The sequence below is a fragment of the Tursiops truncatus genome, chromosome 17, assembly GCF_011762595.2.
Source record: "Tursiops truncatus isolate mTurTru1 chromosome 17, mTurTru1.mat.Y, whole genome shotgun sequence".
NCBI classification, from domain to species: domain Eukaryota; kingdom Metazoa; phylum Chordata; class Mammalia; order Artiodactyla; family Delphinidae; genus Tursiops; species Tursiops truncatus.
This window is the reverse complement of record NC_047050.1, coordinates 70,138,759-70,153,723: the sequence shown is the minus strand read 5'-3', so window position 1 is coordinate 70,153,723 and position 14,965 is coordinate 70,138,759. Positions and strand designations below refer to the sequence as shown.

Genomic DNA, 14,965 nt, shown 5'->3' with positions numbered 1-14,965 from the left:
ACCAAGAGGTCCCAAATCTGGCTTCTTCCTACGACATCCTAAAATGACCATAAACTGTTTTCTAGGATGCATCCACCCTGGTCTTAGGGTAAAGCCAAGCCTCCCTTTTATCCTGAGGGCATATGAGATCCCCTTCCAGACACCCGAGGGTGGAAGGGGCTCGTGGACATGTGGGTCAGTGCTGGCAAATGGGCAATGGCTCTCTGTGGTGGACAGGGTGCTGGACAGGGGGTCATAGCACTTATCCAAACTTACTGAGCGACCCTGAGCTGATGGCTTGCCCTCTCTGAGCCTTTTCTTTGTAATGTGAGGGCACTGAACTGCTCTGTTTCAGTTGGTGCTTTATGATATCCTAGGATCAGGGAGTCCTATCAGGAGAAACAAAGGGGCAAGAGTGCTGAGTCCCCAGCCTCCAACCGGCAGCTTGCTTTGATCTATTTTTCATGTGGAGCTTCTGGGGCAATTTTGTTAAAACAGGTTTCAACCAGCAGACCGTATCGCAGCCTCCTTCTCCATGGAGCATCAGGAGGAGAAGGTGGGCCTGGGGGGCAGGGAGGACACGCCTGTGGCTGCACCCGCCCGGAGAGGAGAGCAGGGAACGATGTGGGTCACAGGGGTGGTGCACCTGCCAAGCGAGGTCAGGATGTGGTGGGGTGCCCCCCGGAAATCCTGCGAGATCCTTGGCAGGGGAGCCAACCGATGCTAAGGCCCTGTCCCAGCTCTTATTGCCCCTGGTGCGGAGGGCAGACCACAGGCAGCCCTGAGCAAGTACCAAGGCAGTTGGGCGGATACCTGGGACCACTCACGGGGCACGGGGCAGGGGGTGGGGGGCACGGTAGTTGAGGCAAAAGGGCTGTGAGCCATTGTCTGGCCCAACTCTTTCCCCATCATATTTGAGAAGCCGAGGCCCAAGGAGGGGAAGGACTGCTCAAGCTTGCACGAGGCCCAAGGAGGGGAAGGACTGCTCAAGCTAGGTCAAGCTTGGTGACCTAGCTGGCCACCCAGTACCCCCAAGGGATCCAGCGTGGGTAAATCCGTAGCTATCCCATCTTACCAAACTTATCTCTGCTTAAATATGACCTTAATTTAATCCTCAGAATAACCCCTCAGGGCATGTATTAATATCTCAAATGTCTGCATTTGGAAATCAAGGATCAGAGACGTGCAATAACTCGCTAAAGGACACACAGCCAGTAGGCCAGGGAGCTGGAATCTGAACTCAGGCTTGCTTGCTTTGAAAACCCTCTTTGCAAGGCACCCTCATTCTTCTCTAGTTCTGCTTCTGATTATAAAAGCAATTCAGGCACATGGGAGAAAAATCGGGGCATTTTAGAAAGGAGTAAATACGAAATCGAGAAATTCACCTATAAAATCACTACTCAGAGAGAGCCCTTGGAAACATCTCGGCAATAATTTCCTCTAATATTTTTCTACATATATGCATATGCATGTTAAAGTTTTATAAAATTGAGATAGTATGAACATGACGAGTTTTGTTTGTTTGTTTTGGGTTCTTTTTTTCCCCCATAGCATTAATAGTTCTTTAAAACAATGCTTTGAAAGGCTGGAAAACATCCCACACGATTCACTCCTGCCCTTCTGACCATGCCAGGCGACCTAACAGTGGCCATGATAGCTGAACCTGAGCAGGCCCTAACTGGCTTCTCTCTCCTGTCCCTCCTGCCCCGCCCGCCCTTCCCAGCCAGATCCCCAGCCCTGGGCTTCCAAACATTGCCACCTGACATCCAAGAGACCCCTCGGGACCTCTGAGCCCCCTGGACTGAAGTTTCACCCTAAAGTTTATGGTCCCCGAAGTTTGCTTTGATGACCTTTCAAAATCACTTTCCATTGAGTTCTTGGGCTGGGCCAGAGGGCAGAGAAGCAGGACAGCATTTCATGGTCAGTTGAGAGCAGGGGTTTTGGGGTCAGGCAGACCTGGTTTAAAACCCATTTGTCCTCTTACTGATCGTATAACCTTGGACACGTTACTTAATTTATGTCGCCTGTAGAGCAGGGCTGCTGTGAGCCACCCAGGGGACGAAGGCTGTACAATGCTGAGCCAGGTGCCTGGCAGAGGAAGGGCTGAGCACCTAAGGTGGTGCTGCTGTGGGGGGTTGGATGTGACGGGTGAAGAGGGTCCCCACCCGGGCCATCTGCTCCCACACCTTAGAAGCAGGTCACGTGGGTGGGCTTCCCGCTGTCACACTCTGTGGAAGAAATACCTAGGGCCAAAGGGAGGGTTCCATCCCTAAGTAGGTGTTCACATTCCAACTGTCGCCAAGGTTTCCCAACTGTCCCAGACCTGCCTTCCCTTGGTTGGGGCTCCTCGAGCTGTCGCCCCCTTGCCATACGATGAAGGGGTTCAGGTTACTTCCTTTCCCACGGCGAGGCCTGGCTTTTAGAAGCACCAAGTGGATGAGATGCACAGAGCTGTCCTGGGATGCTGCCCTGGGAGTGGAAGGCTCTGAGAAGTCTGAGCCCCTGTGTCCACACGATAACGCAGAGCGCGTGACAAAAGGATCCCTGATCTGGTCAAACAGAAACCAGCTGGAGACGGCACAGCCCACATTCCTGTGACCTCTCCACGCCAGGTGTCCGCTCAAAGGGTGGCCAGCCATTTGCTGAACAGAGTCCCTCGGGGACCTGGCTTCCAGTGGAGACGGCAGCATGGCCCTGGGAAAAGGACGTGGGCTCTGAAGCCAGGAGGGGAAGGTAGGCCCCTGCATCCCTGGTCTCCGGGGCTCCAGCCCCAGGTGTGTGGGCAGGGGAGCTAACTGGCTGACCCCTACACAGAGAAGGTGAGCTGGGAAACTCTGCCTCCTGGGATGCTGGGAAGATAAAAGGCAGTGGCATCTGCTAATTGCCCACCAGGAGGTGGGCATATAGCACACCTGAACTGCCTGGCCTGGATCCCGAGGGATGTAAAGACAAGGCTTGGGTTCTGTCTAATGGGACTTCATAAGAAAGTGACAGTGGGTCTTTTCTCTTAGTAATAATTTTCCAAAGGTCACTGAGTCTTGATTGCTAGAATTGAAAGGGATTCAGTGGCTCTCTCTTTGGAGATCACCTTTTCCACTCATCTCATTTTTAAGAAGAGTAAACTGGGGCCCAAGGTCATGCAGAGAAAAAGAAGCGTTGGTCCAAAGACTGGGGGAAAACGAAGAGGCGGAGGCCAGTTTCAATCCTCTGACATCACAAAGAAAAGGGAGAAGGAAAGCAAGACTGTTCACAGCCAATGTTAATTAACTCATTTCTCTGTGGCTCTCTCCTTATTGTTTCTAGAAGCATTTGTCTCTCATACCCTCGCTCCCACCTCCAGCCACGGCATAAAACTGTCACAGATTAAATCAGATTGTTCAGTCATTTCACTGGGGAGACCCCAGCTCTCAGTCCCTGGAGGCACTTCCGCTCTTCTCAAATCAAAGCCTCTTTCAGATGAGTTCACTCCTACTTGGAGTCGGTAGGAAGCCAGCGAGCAGACCTCTAAGGGGCAGCTGGACCGATGAGCTTTTCTGAAAAGCGCGGGCAGGATACGGTGCTTGCAGCCCAGCCCAGCCCCTGCTCACAGCTTGCGCCCACCTGCCAGACAGAAACAAGGAGAGGACCGAGAACCCGGGCTCCCAGCCTCCACTCCACTTTCTCATCTCGAGACCGTGGGTATGTTTCTTTCCTCGGATGGACCTCAGTTTTCCCATCTGTAAAATGCAATTTTCAATCTTTTGTTTTGTTTTGTTTTTCTATATTGGATTCCCTGAACTCCTCCAAATAGCACACAAATGCCAGAGAAGAATTATAAAGTTGTTAGACAGAGAGAATTCACTTGGATAGATAACAAAGTCTCTCCCCACGACTTTTCTGGAGTTGTTGGTGTAGAGACCAGTGTTGGACATGATGGCTAGAGGCTGTCGCTTGGAAGTGGCTCGGGGAGAAGACGGAGTAGGTGGACGGCTAAGACAAGCTGCAGAGAAGGGGCCTGGGATGCCTGCAGGGGTGGGAGCTCACCTGCCTATTGGTGCTCTGGTCGGGGGTGAAAGGCGCAAGTCCTGGGGTCTAGCCGATCGTGGAGGCCAAGCATCAGGCTGCAGGGAGCAGAGTGGCATTGTTCTAGGAGTCAGGTGACGGGGCGGGCGGTGAGGACCCTCGGGAGAGTGAGGGGTGAGGCCAGCACACATTTCAGAGTCATCTCCGCACGAGAGGGCTGCCAGGGCCTCTCCTCCACCTGTCCTGAGAGCTTTCTCTAGAGGCCTGAAGGCCTTGGTGATAACAGAGAGGGAGGCTGAGGGACTGGGGAGACTGTGGGCTCTAGAAAGGCACTGGGAGCAGGACGGAGGCAGCAGGTGCCTCTCGAACATCTGTGCATCTCATGTGGGGCGCTGGCCCCCCAGGCAGTCTGCTTGCTTCGCTCCTTCCCTGGACCAACCTCAGGTGGGGCCCCAGAGGCGGTGGCCTTCCCTGTCCTCCGGGTGGGACCCCGTGGGCCGCCTTCCTCCGGGCACTGGCTCAGGGTCCTGCACAGGAGACGCTGAACTGCAGGGAATGAGGTTGCCAGTCCCTCCACTGGTGTGGTTTCCCCAGCACTTTTTGGGGAGCACATTTCTGGGAGTGCCTACACCAGACCAGGGACCGGCCAGGGACAAAGAAAACTCGTCCTTGCCCCCTGGAGCCAGGGTGCTGCTGTTAAAACATGCCCCACCTGCAGGAAGGGCCCTGACCTTGCATCGGGAGGGGCCTCACCCTTAAACTACGCCCATTGTGTCCAGTCACAAAGGCCAACAGGCTCAGAAGACAGGCCTCCTCATTTGAGCATGTGGCCCATTCCAGCCACATGTTCTGCAGTGCATTATGAGTTTACAGTTTTTGCAAGTCTTGCCATTATCTTGGGAACAGCACAATGATACTACAGTCTCTTGGCTTGAGTTGTAAGTGATAAACTGTCCATGTAAGTAGTTAAAATAGATTAACTTTCAAAGAACACTCACTCTGGTTTTCCTTGTTTCATAATATACCAGGTATCCCCTCCCCCCAGTTAGGAAGCGCTGCAGACCTCCCTCAGCCTCTGAAAGGCCTTGCTCTGAGAGCATCCATCTTTCCAGTATCTGAAACTGTAATGCATAAAGGAAGGATGTAAGGCCAGGCTGGGGGTTGGACTAGCTGACTTTGGGACCCTTTCAAACTCATGAGGCATTGCTCTTAAACTGGAGACAGACAATGGGGTGGAATGCAAGTTTCCCAGTGGGCTGGACACCGGCTGGGGGATTCTGCCCCATCAACTGTCTTTGTCCCCAGGAGACAGGCATAGTTCTGTCTAAGGATGTGGCCTTCTTCTCTGTGCCTCAAGCAGCCTGGGAGGACACGTCTATGCCGGAATCACTTAAGTCCTTTTCCAAAATACTTATACAAAGACCCAGAATTTAAGCTTTTCTCACTATGGACTAACAGAAAACACACAGTAAATGGCAATAACCTACAAGGATTTTATGCCGGGTTGTGTTCTAAGTGTTTCACAGGCTTTATCTATTAACGTTGCAGCCACAACCCAATGTTGTTTTATTATTATTCCCTGAAACAGTCAGGAAAAGGTCGAGAACTTGCCCGAGGTCACCTAGCTTGCACGTGCAGAGCCAGAATTTGAACATTATGGAACAAACCGGAGACTTAGCATCAGCCATTCAAATCCCAGCTCTCCGGTTACATGCTGTGTGACCTTGGGCAAAATCCTTACCTTCTCTGAGACTCAGTTTTCCTTTCTGCAAAATGGGGTTAGGGATGCAGAGATTCTATGATAATCAAAAGTAACAGCAGGTGTCAGAGTGCTGTAGCAGCACGGGAAGCAGGCAGCCAACAAACTGTATTGTCAGGGTTTTTCACTTGCCACCGTTGCTTAGAGCATGTTGAGAAACTCCAACAGAAGAGAGAAAGTGGAAACAGAAAGTACCCTCTTCTCACCCCCTTTTGGTTGTGGAGCCACATAACTCCTGAGTTTTAAGAGCTCCGAATGCCAGGACCCTGAGAGTTGAGGGTCAGGGCTCAGGAGAGCCAGGGTGGGGGGATCTGAAAGGCACTCAGTCTGTCTCACAAACACTGCCGGCTGCTTGCTGTCAGCCGTGCGGAGGAATGGAAGCTTTCTCCACCGACAGCACTTGCTAGCAACTTCCCTCTCTGCGGTTTTTCTCTGTCATTCCCTTGATAAAAGAAGTAGAGCTGCACAAATGTAACCAACTTTCACGAATCTCATCTTCACATAAAAACACCCGCCTTTCAAGAAGTGAGCTGCCTGAAAGAATGATGCAGGATGTACTCTAAACTGGGTCATTCTCCACCCAGAGGGCTCGTGGCTCACTCTCCGTGTGGATCCCCTGAGCCATTGGCTTCGAGTGGCTTCGACAGCCCGGGGAGAGAGAAAAATGGGAAACAGCATGCGATCTACCCCGGCGCCTCCCGAGAGGCCTCTGCCTAGCCCAGAGGGTAAGTCTGGCTTCTTTGGCGAAGACGGGGCAATGCGGGTGCTGACAGCTGTTAAAACAGGGCAGTGGGTACGTTGGGCTTCCTTATACTTGTCTCTCTCGCTTTGCTTGCGTTAACATGTTTGTAGTTAAATGTTAAAAAAAGATCCACAATGGTGTCCTGGAAGGATGCCGAATCACTGGCACTTTGCGATGGACCTTTGAAGCAGCTGGTTCGATCCTTTTATTTTTTTAAATAAATTTATTTATTTATTTTTGGCTGCATTGGGTCCTCGTTGCTGTGCGTGGGCTTCTCATTGTGGTGGCCTCTCCTGTTGCGGAGCATGGGCCCCAGGCACACGGGCCTCAGCAGCTGTGGCTCACAGGCTCCAGAGCACAGGCTCGGCAGCCGTGGCGCACAGGCCCAGCTGCTCCGCGGCATGTGGGATCCTCCTGGACAAGGGATCGAACCTGTGTTCCCCGGGGTTGGCAGGCAGATTCTTAACCACTGTGCTACCAGGGAAGCCCTGATCCTTTTATTTTATAGGTGGTGAAACTGAGGCCCACAAAGCAAATGTAATTTGTATATTAGCTATTGGTAGAGTCAGATTTCCAACCCAGGTGGGTCTGGTTCTGAAACCTAGGCTCTTTCGTACCATAGCCTGCCAGCTGTGATATAATATTATGATGGGTATATAATGCTATCATGAGTATATGATACTATCATGGGTATATGATATTATCATGGGTATATAATGTTATCAAACTCTGCTGGAGTGTTTTCAGTGTAACTTTACGAAGCCAGCCACTAGCCCTAGGAAATCTTCCTGAAAGTAAAGGAATCCTTGTGTCCATTGGTAGGATCACAGGGGACAGGCGTTCTAGGGGGAAGGCACAATGTGATGGGTTAATTGAGGATGACAAGAATCAGCTTTTCCCAGAGATGCCAGGCTGAGCCATTCCCCCGAAGCTACAGAGTCTCGTTCAGGGATGGCCCGAGAGCTGGGAGGGGACATCCGCAATGATGACCTAGGCATGTAACATAATGCAAGCATTTATGATATTAGAGATTATAAATTTGAAACTCAAACAATACAAATTAAAAAATAGGAATTTAATTATTAAAATTTCCTTGTAGCTCATGTAAGGCTGAGAGCAAAGCCATCGAGCTCCAGGTTCAGGGGTGCTGGTGGCCACCAACACCCTCTCCTTTATTTCCTAGCAGGACAGTGTGGGTGCACCTGTGGGTCCTTGAGGAGTTAGGAAGGGGATGGTCAGGAGGATGGGTGACCCATCAGTGTCCCCAGGGTGAGTCATGGGGGATTTGGGACACTTGGGCCTCCCGCCTTACATCACAGTACTTGGGGCCTGGTCCCTCCCTCCTAATGGGGGTGACCCCACCTGGTTCCACCATATCCCCTGCAGCACTGAACTGGGTCACGTTCACAGGCACAGACGCCCAGCATGGTGCGTGCCGAGCACAGCTCCCCATGAGCGGAGCGGGGACGGAGCCAGGTGCCATGACGCTACCTGCCACTCACTCCGTGACTTCCGGGGCCCTTCAAAAAGGAGTCGCCTTCTCACTTTTTCCAAAGTGGAGACCCCCAACTTATGCACAGTCTCATGACTCCTCAGATGTCCCCAAGTGACCATGCACAGACCTTCCTGCTCTGTCCCCGGCTCCAGTAAAATGCGGGGCGATTCTAGCAACCCTCCTTTCCAGCTCCTCGATACCCCTCCCAGACAGAAGTGGGGGAAGACAGGAAGAATGTTCCCGGAGGTGGGACCACGTGATTAGCTGGAGCTGCGCCGTGGGCCCCCCGAGCGAGCGGGGGAAGCTTTTCCCTCCGATGCAAAGCTCAGAGCTGTGTGCAGTCCTCCTGCTGCCATGGGGGAGGACCTGGGCCCCTTCCCTCACCTCCTCCAACCCAGCTCAAGTCTCAGTCTCCTCCTCTGGTCATGGCCACTTCTGGAGGACCAACACTGCCAGGCCAGGGCGCCGGCTCCAGGGCAGGGGAGGCACCGCCCACGAGCCCATCGTGTGTGGTCGCCCCTCCCACGGGGCTGGCGGGGCTGGCAGGGGCGGCATGCTTGAGCAAACCCCATGAAAACACGGGCCTCCAAGGACTTGCCCATTTGCCTTTATTTTCTCAATGCAAATCATCATGAAATAAGTTTCTCTTTTTCCACTGCGTGGGTGGGAGGTCACCTCTAGAGAGGAGGGAGAGGGGTCTCCCCGCCCCTCCGCCCCCTGGTTCGGAGAATTCCCCAGGTCGCACCCAGTGTGTGACCCAGGCACAACCACATCAAGCGCTGGCGGGGGGCGGCTTTTCCAGCCCCCGCCCCTGAGAAGTTTCCTTTGCGATCGGTCCTGACTTGATTTCCTCTTTTCTCTGACACCTAGTTGAATAAGGGACAGGTGGTACAGTTGATGCTACATTAATTAGTCTTGATTCAAATGATGTAGAGAATGTGGGTTTTCATGGAACAAGCACCTCTCAGGTAACACTCCTGCTTACTCATTTGACTGGTCTCAAATACCTAGGAGGTCATGCGGGAGTGCATTGCTTTGGGCCAACAAACAATTAGTGCTTCCTCTGACATCAGCCTGAGTGGTGGGCCTGAGGCCCTAGGCCCCGCACAGGGGTCAGCAGGAGGCCAACCTGTGGACTTCTAGACCAACAAGTGTCCTGAGCAGGATTGTGAATGCTTTGGAATACGGGTTTGCCCATCGGTTTTCTCCTAAACTAAGCTTTCAAGAACATTCCTGATTAGTCTGGTTCCCAGAGATGAATATCACAAACCCAGAGAGGTAGCAGGGCTTGATGGAAATAGGGCAGGTCTGGAAGTCAAATGGCCTTGTTGGGCTTCTCGTATTGCCCCCTGGGAGCTACCTGACCACAGGTAAGTCACACAGCCTCCCACGAGGGAGGCTCTCACGTGGAGATCAGAGCGACCCCCCCAGCAGCAATGGCAGCACAAAGCAGCTACCTGATACGTGTGGGTAGAAGAACTTTTTTTTAATTTAACTCCATTTAAGGCTATCTGATTGTACTAGGCTGTGTCTAAATGGCCTTCCCCCCAAAAAAGTTTTAAAGTGATAGAATTGGGGATTCCGTGACTTGTTTCCAAATCATCCCAAACAGCTCATTTTCTCTGCAAATTCTACACATGGTTCAGACTCCTGTTTTGGGCCCGACATAGGCGGTACAAAGTTGAATGAGAGCCAGGGAACTCCCAAGGAGTAGGGAAATAGCATATTTCCACCTTAAAAAGAGCATTCAGTCACATTGCTGTGATCTTTTCCCCTCCCCGTTCCTTATCTTCTTATTGCCCTGGCCGAAAATGAGATCTCACTGGCAGAGGTGGTGACACAAACCCAGACCCCCTTCCGTGCAAGGATGGAAATAATGCTAAACTGTGCATTTACATAGCATCAAGGGTGCTGCCAGGGTGGGTGGAAAGAGGGGCGGGTGGGGCTCTGGGGGAGGAAGAGGGGGCAGGGAACCTCAGAGACAGCAGAATACTTCTCAGAGAGTGGTGCTCAGACCACCTGCCTCGATCCCCTGGGTAATCATCAAAACTGCAGATTCCTGAGCCCCACCCTGGACCTGCTTGTGGGAATCCTGGGGTGGCGGGAGGGAGCCGCACACCTGATTTCGTACAAGCCCCCGGTGCATCTTAAGTCCCCTAAAACTTGCAGACCACAGAGCTACCCCTACACCAGCACACAAGGAGAGAGAGAAAGAGAGAGAGAAGCCAGCTGTCTCCCTAGTGTCTCTCTGTCCTCATTGGTAACATGGGGGTAATTCGAGTTACTTGGTGCTCGGATGTGCCTGCGCAGGCCACGTGCTTTAGACACCCTGGATTCTCACACAGTGCAGGGGTGATCCCGATTATCGTTTCAACTTGGCAGTTGAGGAAACTGAGGGACGAACAGGGTTAGTTACTTGCCCGAGGCCATACGGCTGGGATTTGAAGTCAGTGGCCTGAATCTAGTCCCCGCTCTTCACCCACGCATCACGTGCCTGGAGGGGACAGACTTGCAAGAAGCACATGTGTTTTCTGGAGTGAGAGAGAGCGTGGTCACCAGATTTAATGACACAGACACTCAAGCGCCCTTGTGAGGGACACAGACGGGAACCGCGTCAGATCTTTGACTAGATGCAGGTTTCCCATCCGGTCTCACTCACCCCACTGCTGGTACATACTATGGCTTTAGGTGCAACATGATAATTCAACGTTTATATTGAATGTACAACGTTCGTATACTTAACGGATACCATACAAATTATGATTAGTCCATCAAACCCCTGATTTCACATTGCTTAGGAGGGGACTAAAGGTTTTTTGAAACTGAATTTAACATGAAGAGAAATGCTATTAAGTAAGTGGTAGTGTAGGTGGTACTCAGTTGTGACCAGGAGAAGACCAGGTCATCAAGAACGGAGTCTGCGTCCTCTGCTGATAGGTTACCTGGTTCCAAAACGAGGCCCTCAACTTACTGGTTGTGTGTTCTTGGCAAGACTCTCCACCTGGCTGTACTGTCTGAGAGGCCTGCTCAGTCCCATTCTGCCCCATCTGAGTGATGGAGAAGCCAAGAGCTTTCTGGGCCACTGGGTCTCACTTTCCAGCCCGTAATACAGGACCCACAGGTACAAATGGTTCGTGGTAACCAAGAGAACTCAGTAGATCTTCTATCAGGCCAGTCTGCCTAGCCCTGTCTTATTGTTTCGGTGTGTGTTTGGGGGGTGGGGGGTGTATTTCCAGTAAAAGATACTAAAAGTAAGGTCTGCTTTCACCCCTCCCGAGGCCGTGAGTTTGAGCATGACTCAAGGAAATGCAAAAGCAGAAGCTGAACTCACTGGGTTGGTTACTCCTCTCCTGCCGGCGGCACTGAGCTCCTTGTGCCAGCTCTGAAGGCTCCCTCACATCAGCCTTTGTCTCAGCCTGTCAGGGGTCAAGATCAACTGGGAAGAGCCTGGTAACTGCGTCTCAAAAAGGCCTGAGTGGCTTAGGCACCCGACTGTGAGCTTGGAAACCCTCATGCTCTCTCCCAGACGTTTTCCTAACATGCCCCCAAGCCTTGGTTCCTTCACCCTTTAAATAAGAATATATGTTCCACAGCATTGTATTGGAGCAAAGGAAGTAAAGAATGGCTGCTTTTGCAAGATGGTTATAAATGGGATCTACTAAAAGGTTTTCAGCATTTTAAAAGAAATGATAATACTACTCTAAGGAATAATAATGCAGAAAAAGGGCCTGTCCTCTTTTGACCACGTAATATTTGTGGCTAGTAAGTTCTGCCTCAGTCTCCTTCCTTGTTTGGATTCATTTCCTATTTTACACTTTTGTGCAGTGTTCAATCTGATTCACTTCTGAGTTGAGCTGTCACCAATATTTGGTCTCTTGAATTTCATCTTCTGTTCTCAGCAAACGGAGTTTGTTTTTAGAAGATAAGAATATTTTCAAATTTATGGGACTAGAGGCTTTTCAGAATTTAGAACACTACTGGCTGAGACTGGCCTGGATTACGGCATGATAACCCTACCCCGTGCCATAAACATGATACCAGCTGCCACTGATTGAGGCAGGCTCTATACAGACACTTCCTCATGAATCCTAACCCAATCAGATGAAGCCCATTTTGATATTTCCCAGTTTTATACATGAAGAAATCAAGCTCAGATTGGTTAAAAATAAATCTTTCTCCAACTCGCAGAACAATTAAGTTGAGGAGGTGGAATTCAAGCCAGGCCTGATTTATTTCAAAGCCGGTTCTCTCTCCCGAAAATTCTCCCTGGATTCTCTTTTGTCTGCCCTGCACACTATTCTTCACTTAATCTGTTTCCTTATCTTGAGTCTGCCATAATCCCATCTGCTTCCTGTGAGCTCCGCTTCCCTGTATCACTCATTTATCTGACTTAATTCAAAAGCTCTGCTCTCCACAAAGCCAGGGGCTCCAGAAGTCCATAATAATGTGTTTGAACTTTATGAGCGAACTTAAATTTCCTATCTTGCGTTTATTTCACCGTAGGGACCTAAGCTCAGGGAAGACTTAGCTGGGATCCTGGCCCCCGACCTTACTTAGAACGGCCGCCCTTCCCACAAAAGTACAAACTGAACTTTCTATCTTCCACTGACTTTGCCTTCTGTTTTTCCAATGCTGGGGAAAAAGGTGATAGGGATGGACCTGAAATCCCTGGCAAATGACCACGCAAAGGCCATAACCTTGAAGCGGAAGCTCCATTGCAAGATTTTCTCAGCAATGTTTGTGTCATAGCTATAAAAAAAATCATTATTATGAAAATTCCACAGGAAACTCAACTCTGTTATTGTAAAATTGAAACTCTCCATCCCCTTAAGCCTGTTTTCCCCGATTGAAACAATTTTTTTATAATGGGATTTTGTTTTTGTTTCTGTTTTTAGCATTATGAAAAGACGGTTGTTCTGTTTCACAGCCTTACTCTTGAATCAGAGATCAAAGGCCCAGCCCCTCTTGTAGACACACAACGTGTTTCAAGTTTCCATTATCGGCACAGATAAATGCTGTGCCTCTCATTTCCACACTTGTTTTTCAAAAGGGGCTGGTTCTGTGATGACCTCCCCACCCCATGCTGCCTGCTGCAGATCAGGTTCCCTTCTCCTGGACCCTTTAAAACCTTAGCCCAGTAGCACTTTCCAAGGTCCTAGTAGCATGGGGACCTCTTCATTTGGTAAACCTGCCTTGGGCATTCTGGGTGGGACAGGACCGGTGCTGGGCTAGGGGCCACAAGACAGCTCCTCCTGAGGTTCACAGCCATTCCCTGATAGCCACACAAATGCAAACACACACACAACCCTGGCTAATTGCCTCTAAGGAAAAGCCCAGGGCCCAAGACGGGGTACAAGAGGAGGGCTGGGCCTCTCCCGAGCATCAGACCAGCCTCCCCTCTAGGAGGTGACTTCTGAGTTGATAGAGGTGGGAAGGATGAGAAAGGGGACAGCAGAGTGTAGTTCAGGCAGAGGGAACAGACTGTTCACAGGCTCTGAGGATGAGGGAACCTGGCTGGCTGAGAAAAGCATACAATGGCCTATCTCACAGCTTCAGAGGCAGTGGAGACCATGTTACTAACTGGTCCTTTCATATTTGGGAGCAATTAGTCCAGGAAGGACAGATTTCCATCATGAAAGCATTTTCCAACCCCTCATTTCCCAGACTAACCCACACCTCAGAGGGGAAAATGGGTCCACTCTCAGAGTGGCAAATCAGCCTCAGAACCGGGGCCGATTTACCGGGCAGCTGGTCAAACCCACTCACTGCCCAGCACCTTCCTAGGGCCCCTACCTAACACCGTATCTGCAATTTCGTGCTCTTTTTCTTAAAGAGGACCTCCAAATGTGTATAGGCTTCGTGTCCCACCAAGTCTGGACCCATCCCTTATTAAAACTCAGGACTCCGGGCTTCAAGCCCAACTGCAGTGCCACCTCTAATTATTGGACTGGGCCAGAGCTACACAAGGGAAGAACTCTTTTTATAGCAAAGCAGAGTGTGGGGAGGCCTCCGCACAGGCTCAGGGAAGGTCAGAGGCCTCACTGTCAGCCCTTCCCCGGCGACTCCATTCCTTCTCATGAGCCCTCCCTGCTTTCACTGACTGTGGCCACCGTGAATCACTTGATTTCCATCTCACTGCCTGTGACTCAGCTTCCCCAAGTGAACAATCTGTCTGAGTGCGCTCTTCCATGGTGATCACTCGTTTCTCATTTATTCTTATTCATCCTCATACTTAAGCTCTCTTTCGACTTCGTCTGATAGGGGACATGTGAGTTGGAGACTACAGGACATGTGGGCTCTAAGGGGCAGGGGCTAGAGGTCCCGCATGAGGGTGTCTGGATCCTAGAAAGTGGCCACCAAGCCTGAGGTGCCCAAGTGCTGGCTGGGGTGAAGGGGGCGGGGAATGACCCCTCCCCCCATTAGTGGCGTATTCTCTAGATTGTGAGCTCCGTGACAGCAGGGAGACTTGGCTTGCTTTGTTCGCCATGCTTGGCCTACAGTAGGTGCTCAATAAATAACTGGCAAATGAATGAATAAATGGTATGTTACCCAGAATTTTGAGTTCAGATGCCCAGCCAGCAGACAGACTGATCAACGCAACATCCCAGCAAACAGTGACTGAATTTGCCAATTTGTAGGATATGCTATTTCCCCAGAGACATAGCCCGATATTCCCCTGCAGCTAAGGGATCCGAATTACGGCAAATCACTAAGGCTGTGAAACAAGGCTTTGTTTAGTGTCAGAACGTGACCTCTCATGCTATCTCTTTATCTGTGGTCTACAGTAAGCTGTAGTCACCTGAACCAGAATGAACGAAAGAGCATGCTTTCCTTTTCAAAATTTCACCAGAATTACTTTCAACATGTGTATGATGAGTACTTAATATTTCTTTCACCTTCCCTCCCCAGCAAAAGTCCCTATTAAGTAGATTCCCGACACGGTACCTTCCATTCTACAAGGAAGAAGGGCTTTGTTGAGCTTCAGAGT

At 50.8% G+C, this 14,965-nt stretch overlaps 2 protein-coding genes across 3 annotated transcripts in view; one reads left to right on the top strand and one right to left on the bottom strand.

Moving 5' to 3' along the window:
* Positions 1-14,965, bottom strand: part of TG (thyroglobulin) — a 242,494-nt gene that overhangs the window by 61,886 nt on the left and 165,643 nt on the right. The gene's annotated exons all lie outside the window — the stretch shown is intronic.
* The window catches only part of SLA (Src like adaptor), a 33,899-nt gene that overhangs the window by 4,906 nt on the left and 14,028 nt on the right, over positions 1-14,965 (top strand). Inside the window, exons 1-2 of one of the 2 annotated variants that reach the window (XM_019931982.3) lie at positions 3,635-3,657; positions 6,325-6,465. In XM_019931982.3, coding sequence (XP_019787541.1) covers positions 6,405-6,465 — 61 coding nt within the window. In that variant the 5' untranslated portion in view covers positions 3,635-3,657; positions 6,325-6,404. Of the gene's footprint in view, positions 1-3,634; positions 3,658-6,324; positions 6,466-14,965 lie in introns of those variants that run through there. The other variant, XM_033842702.2, reaches the window with a different exon arrangement.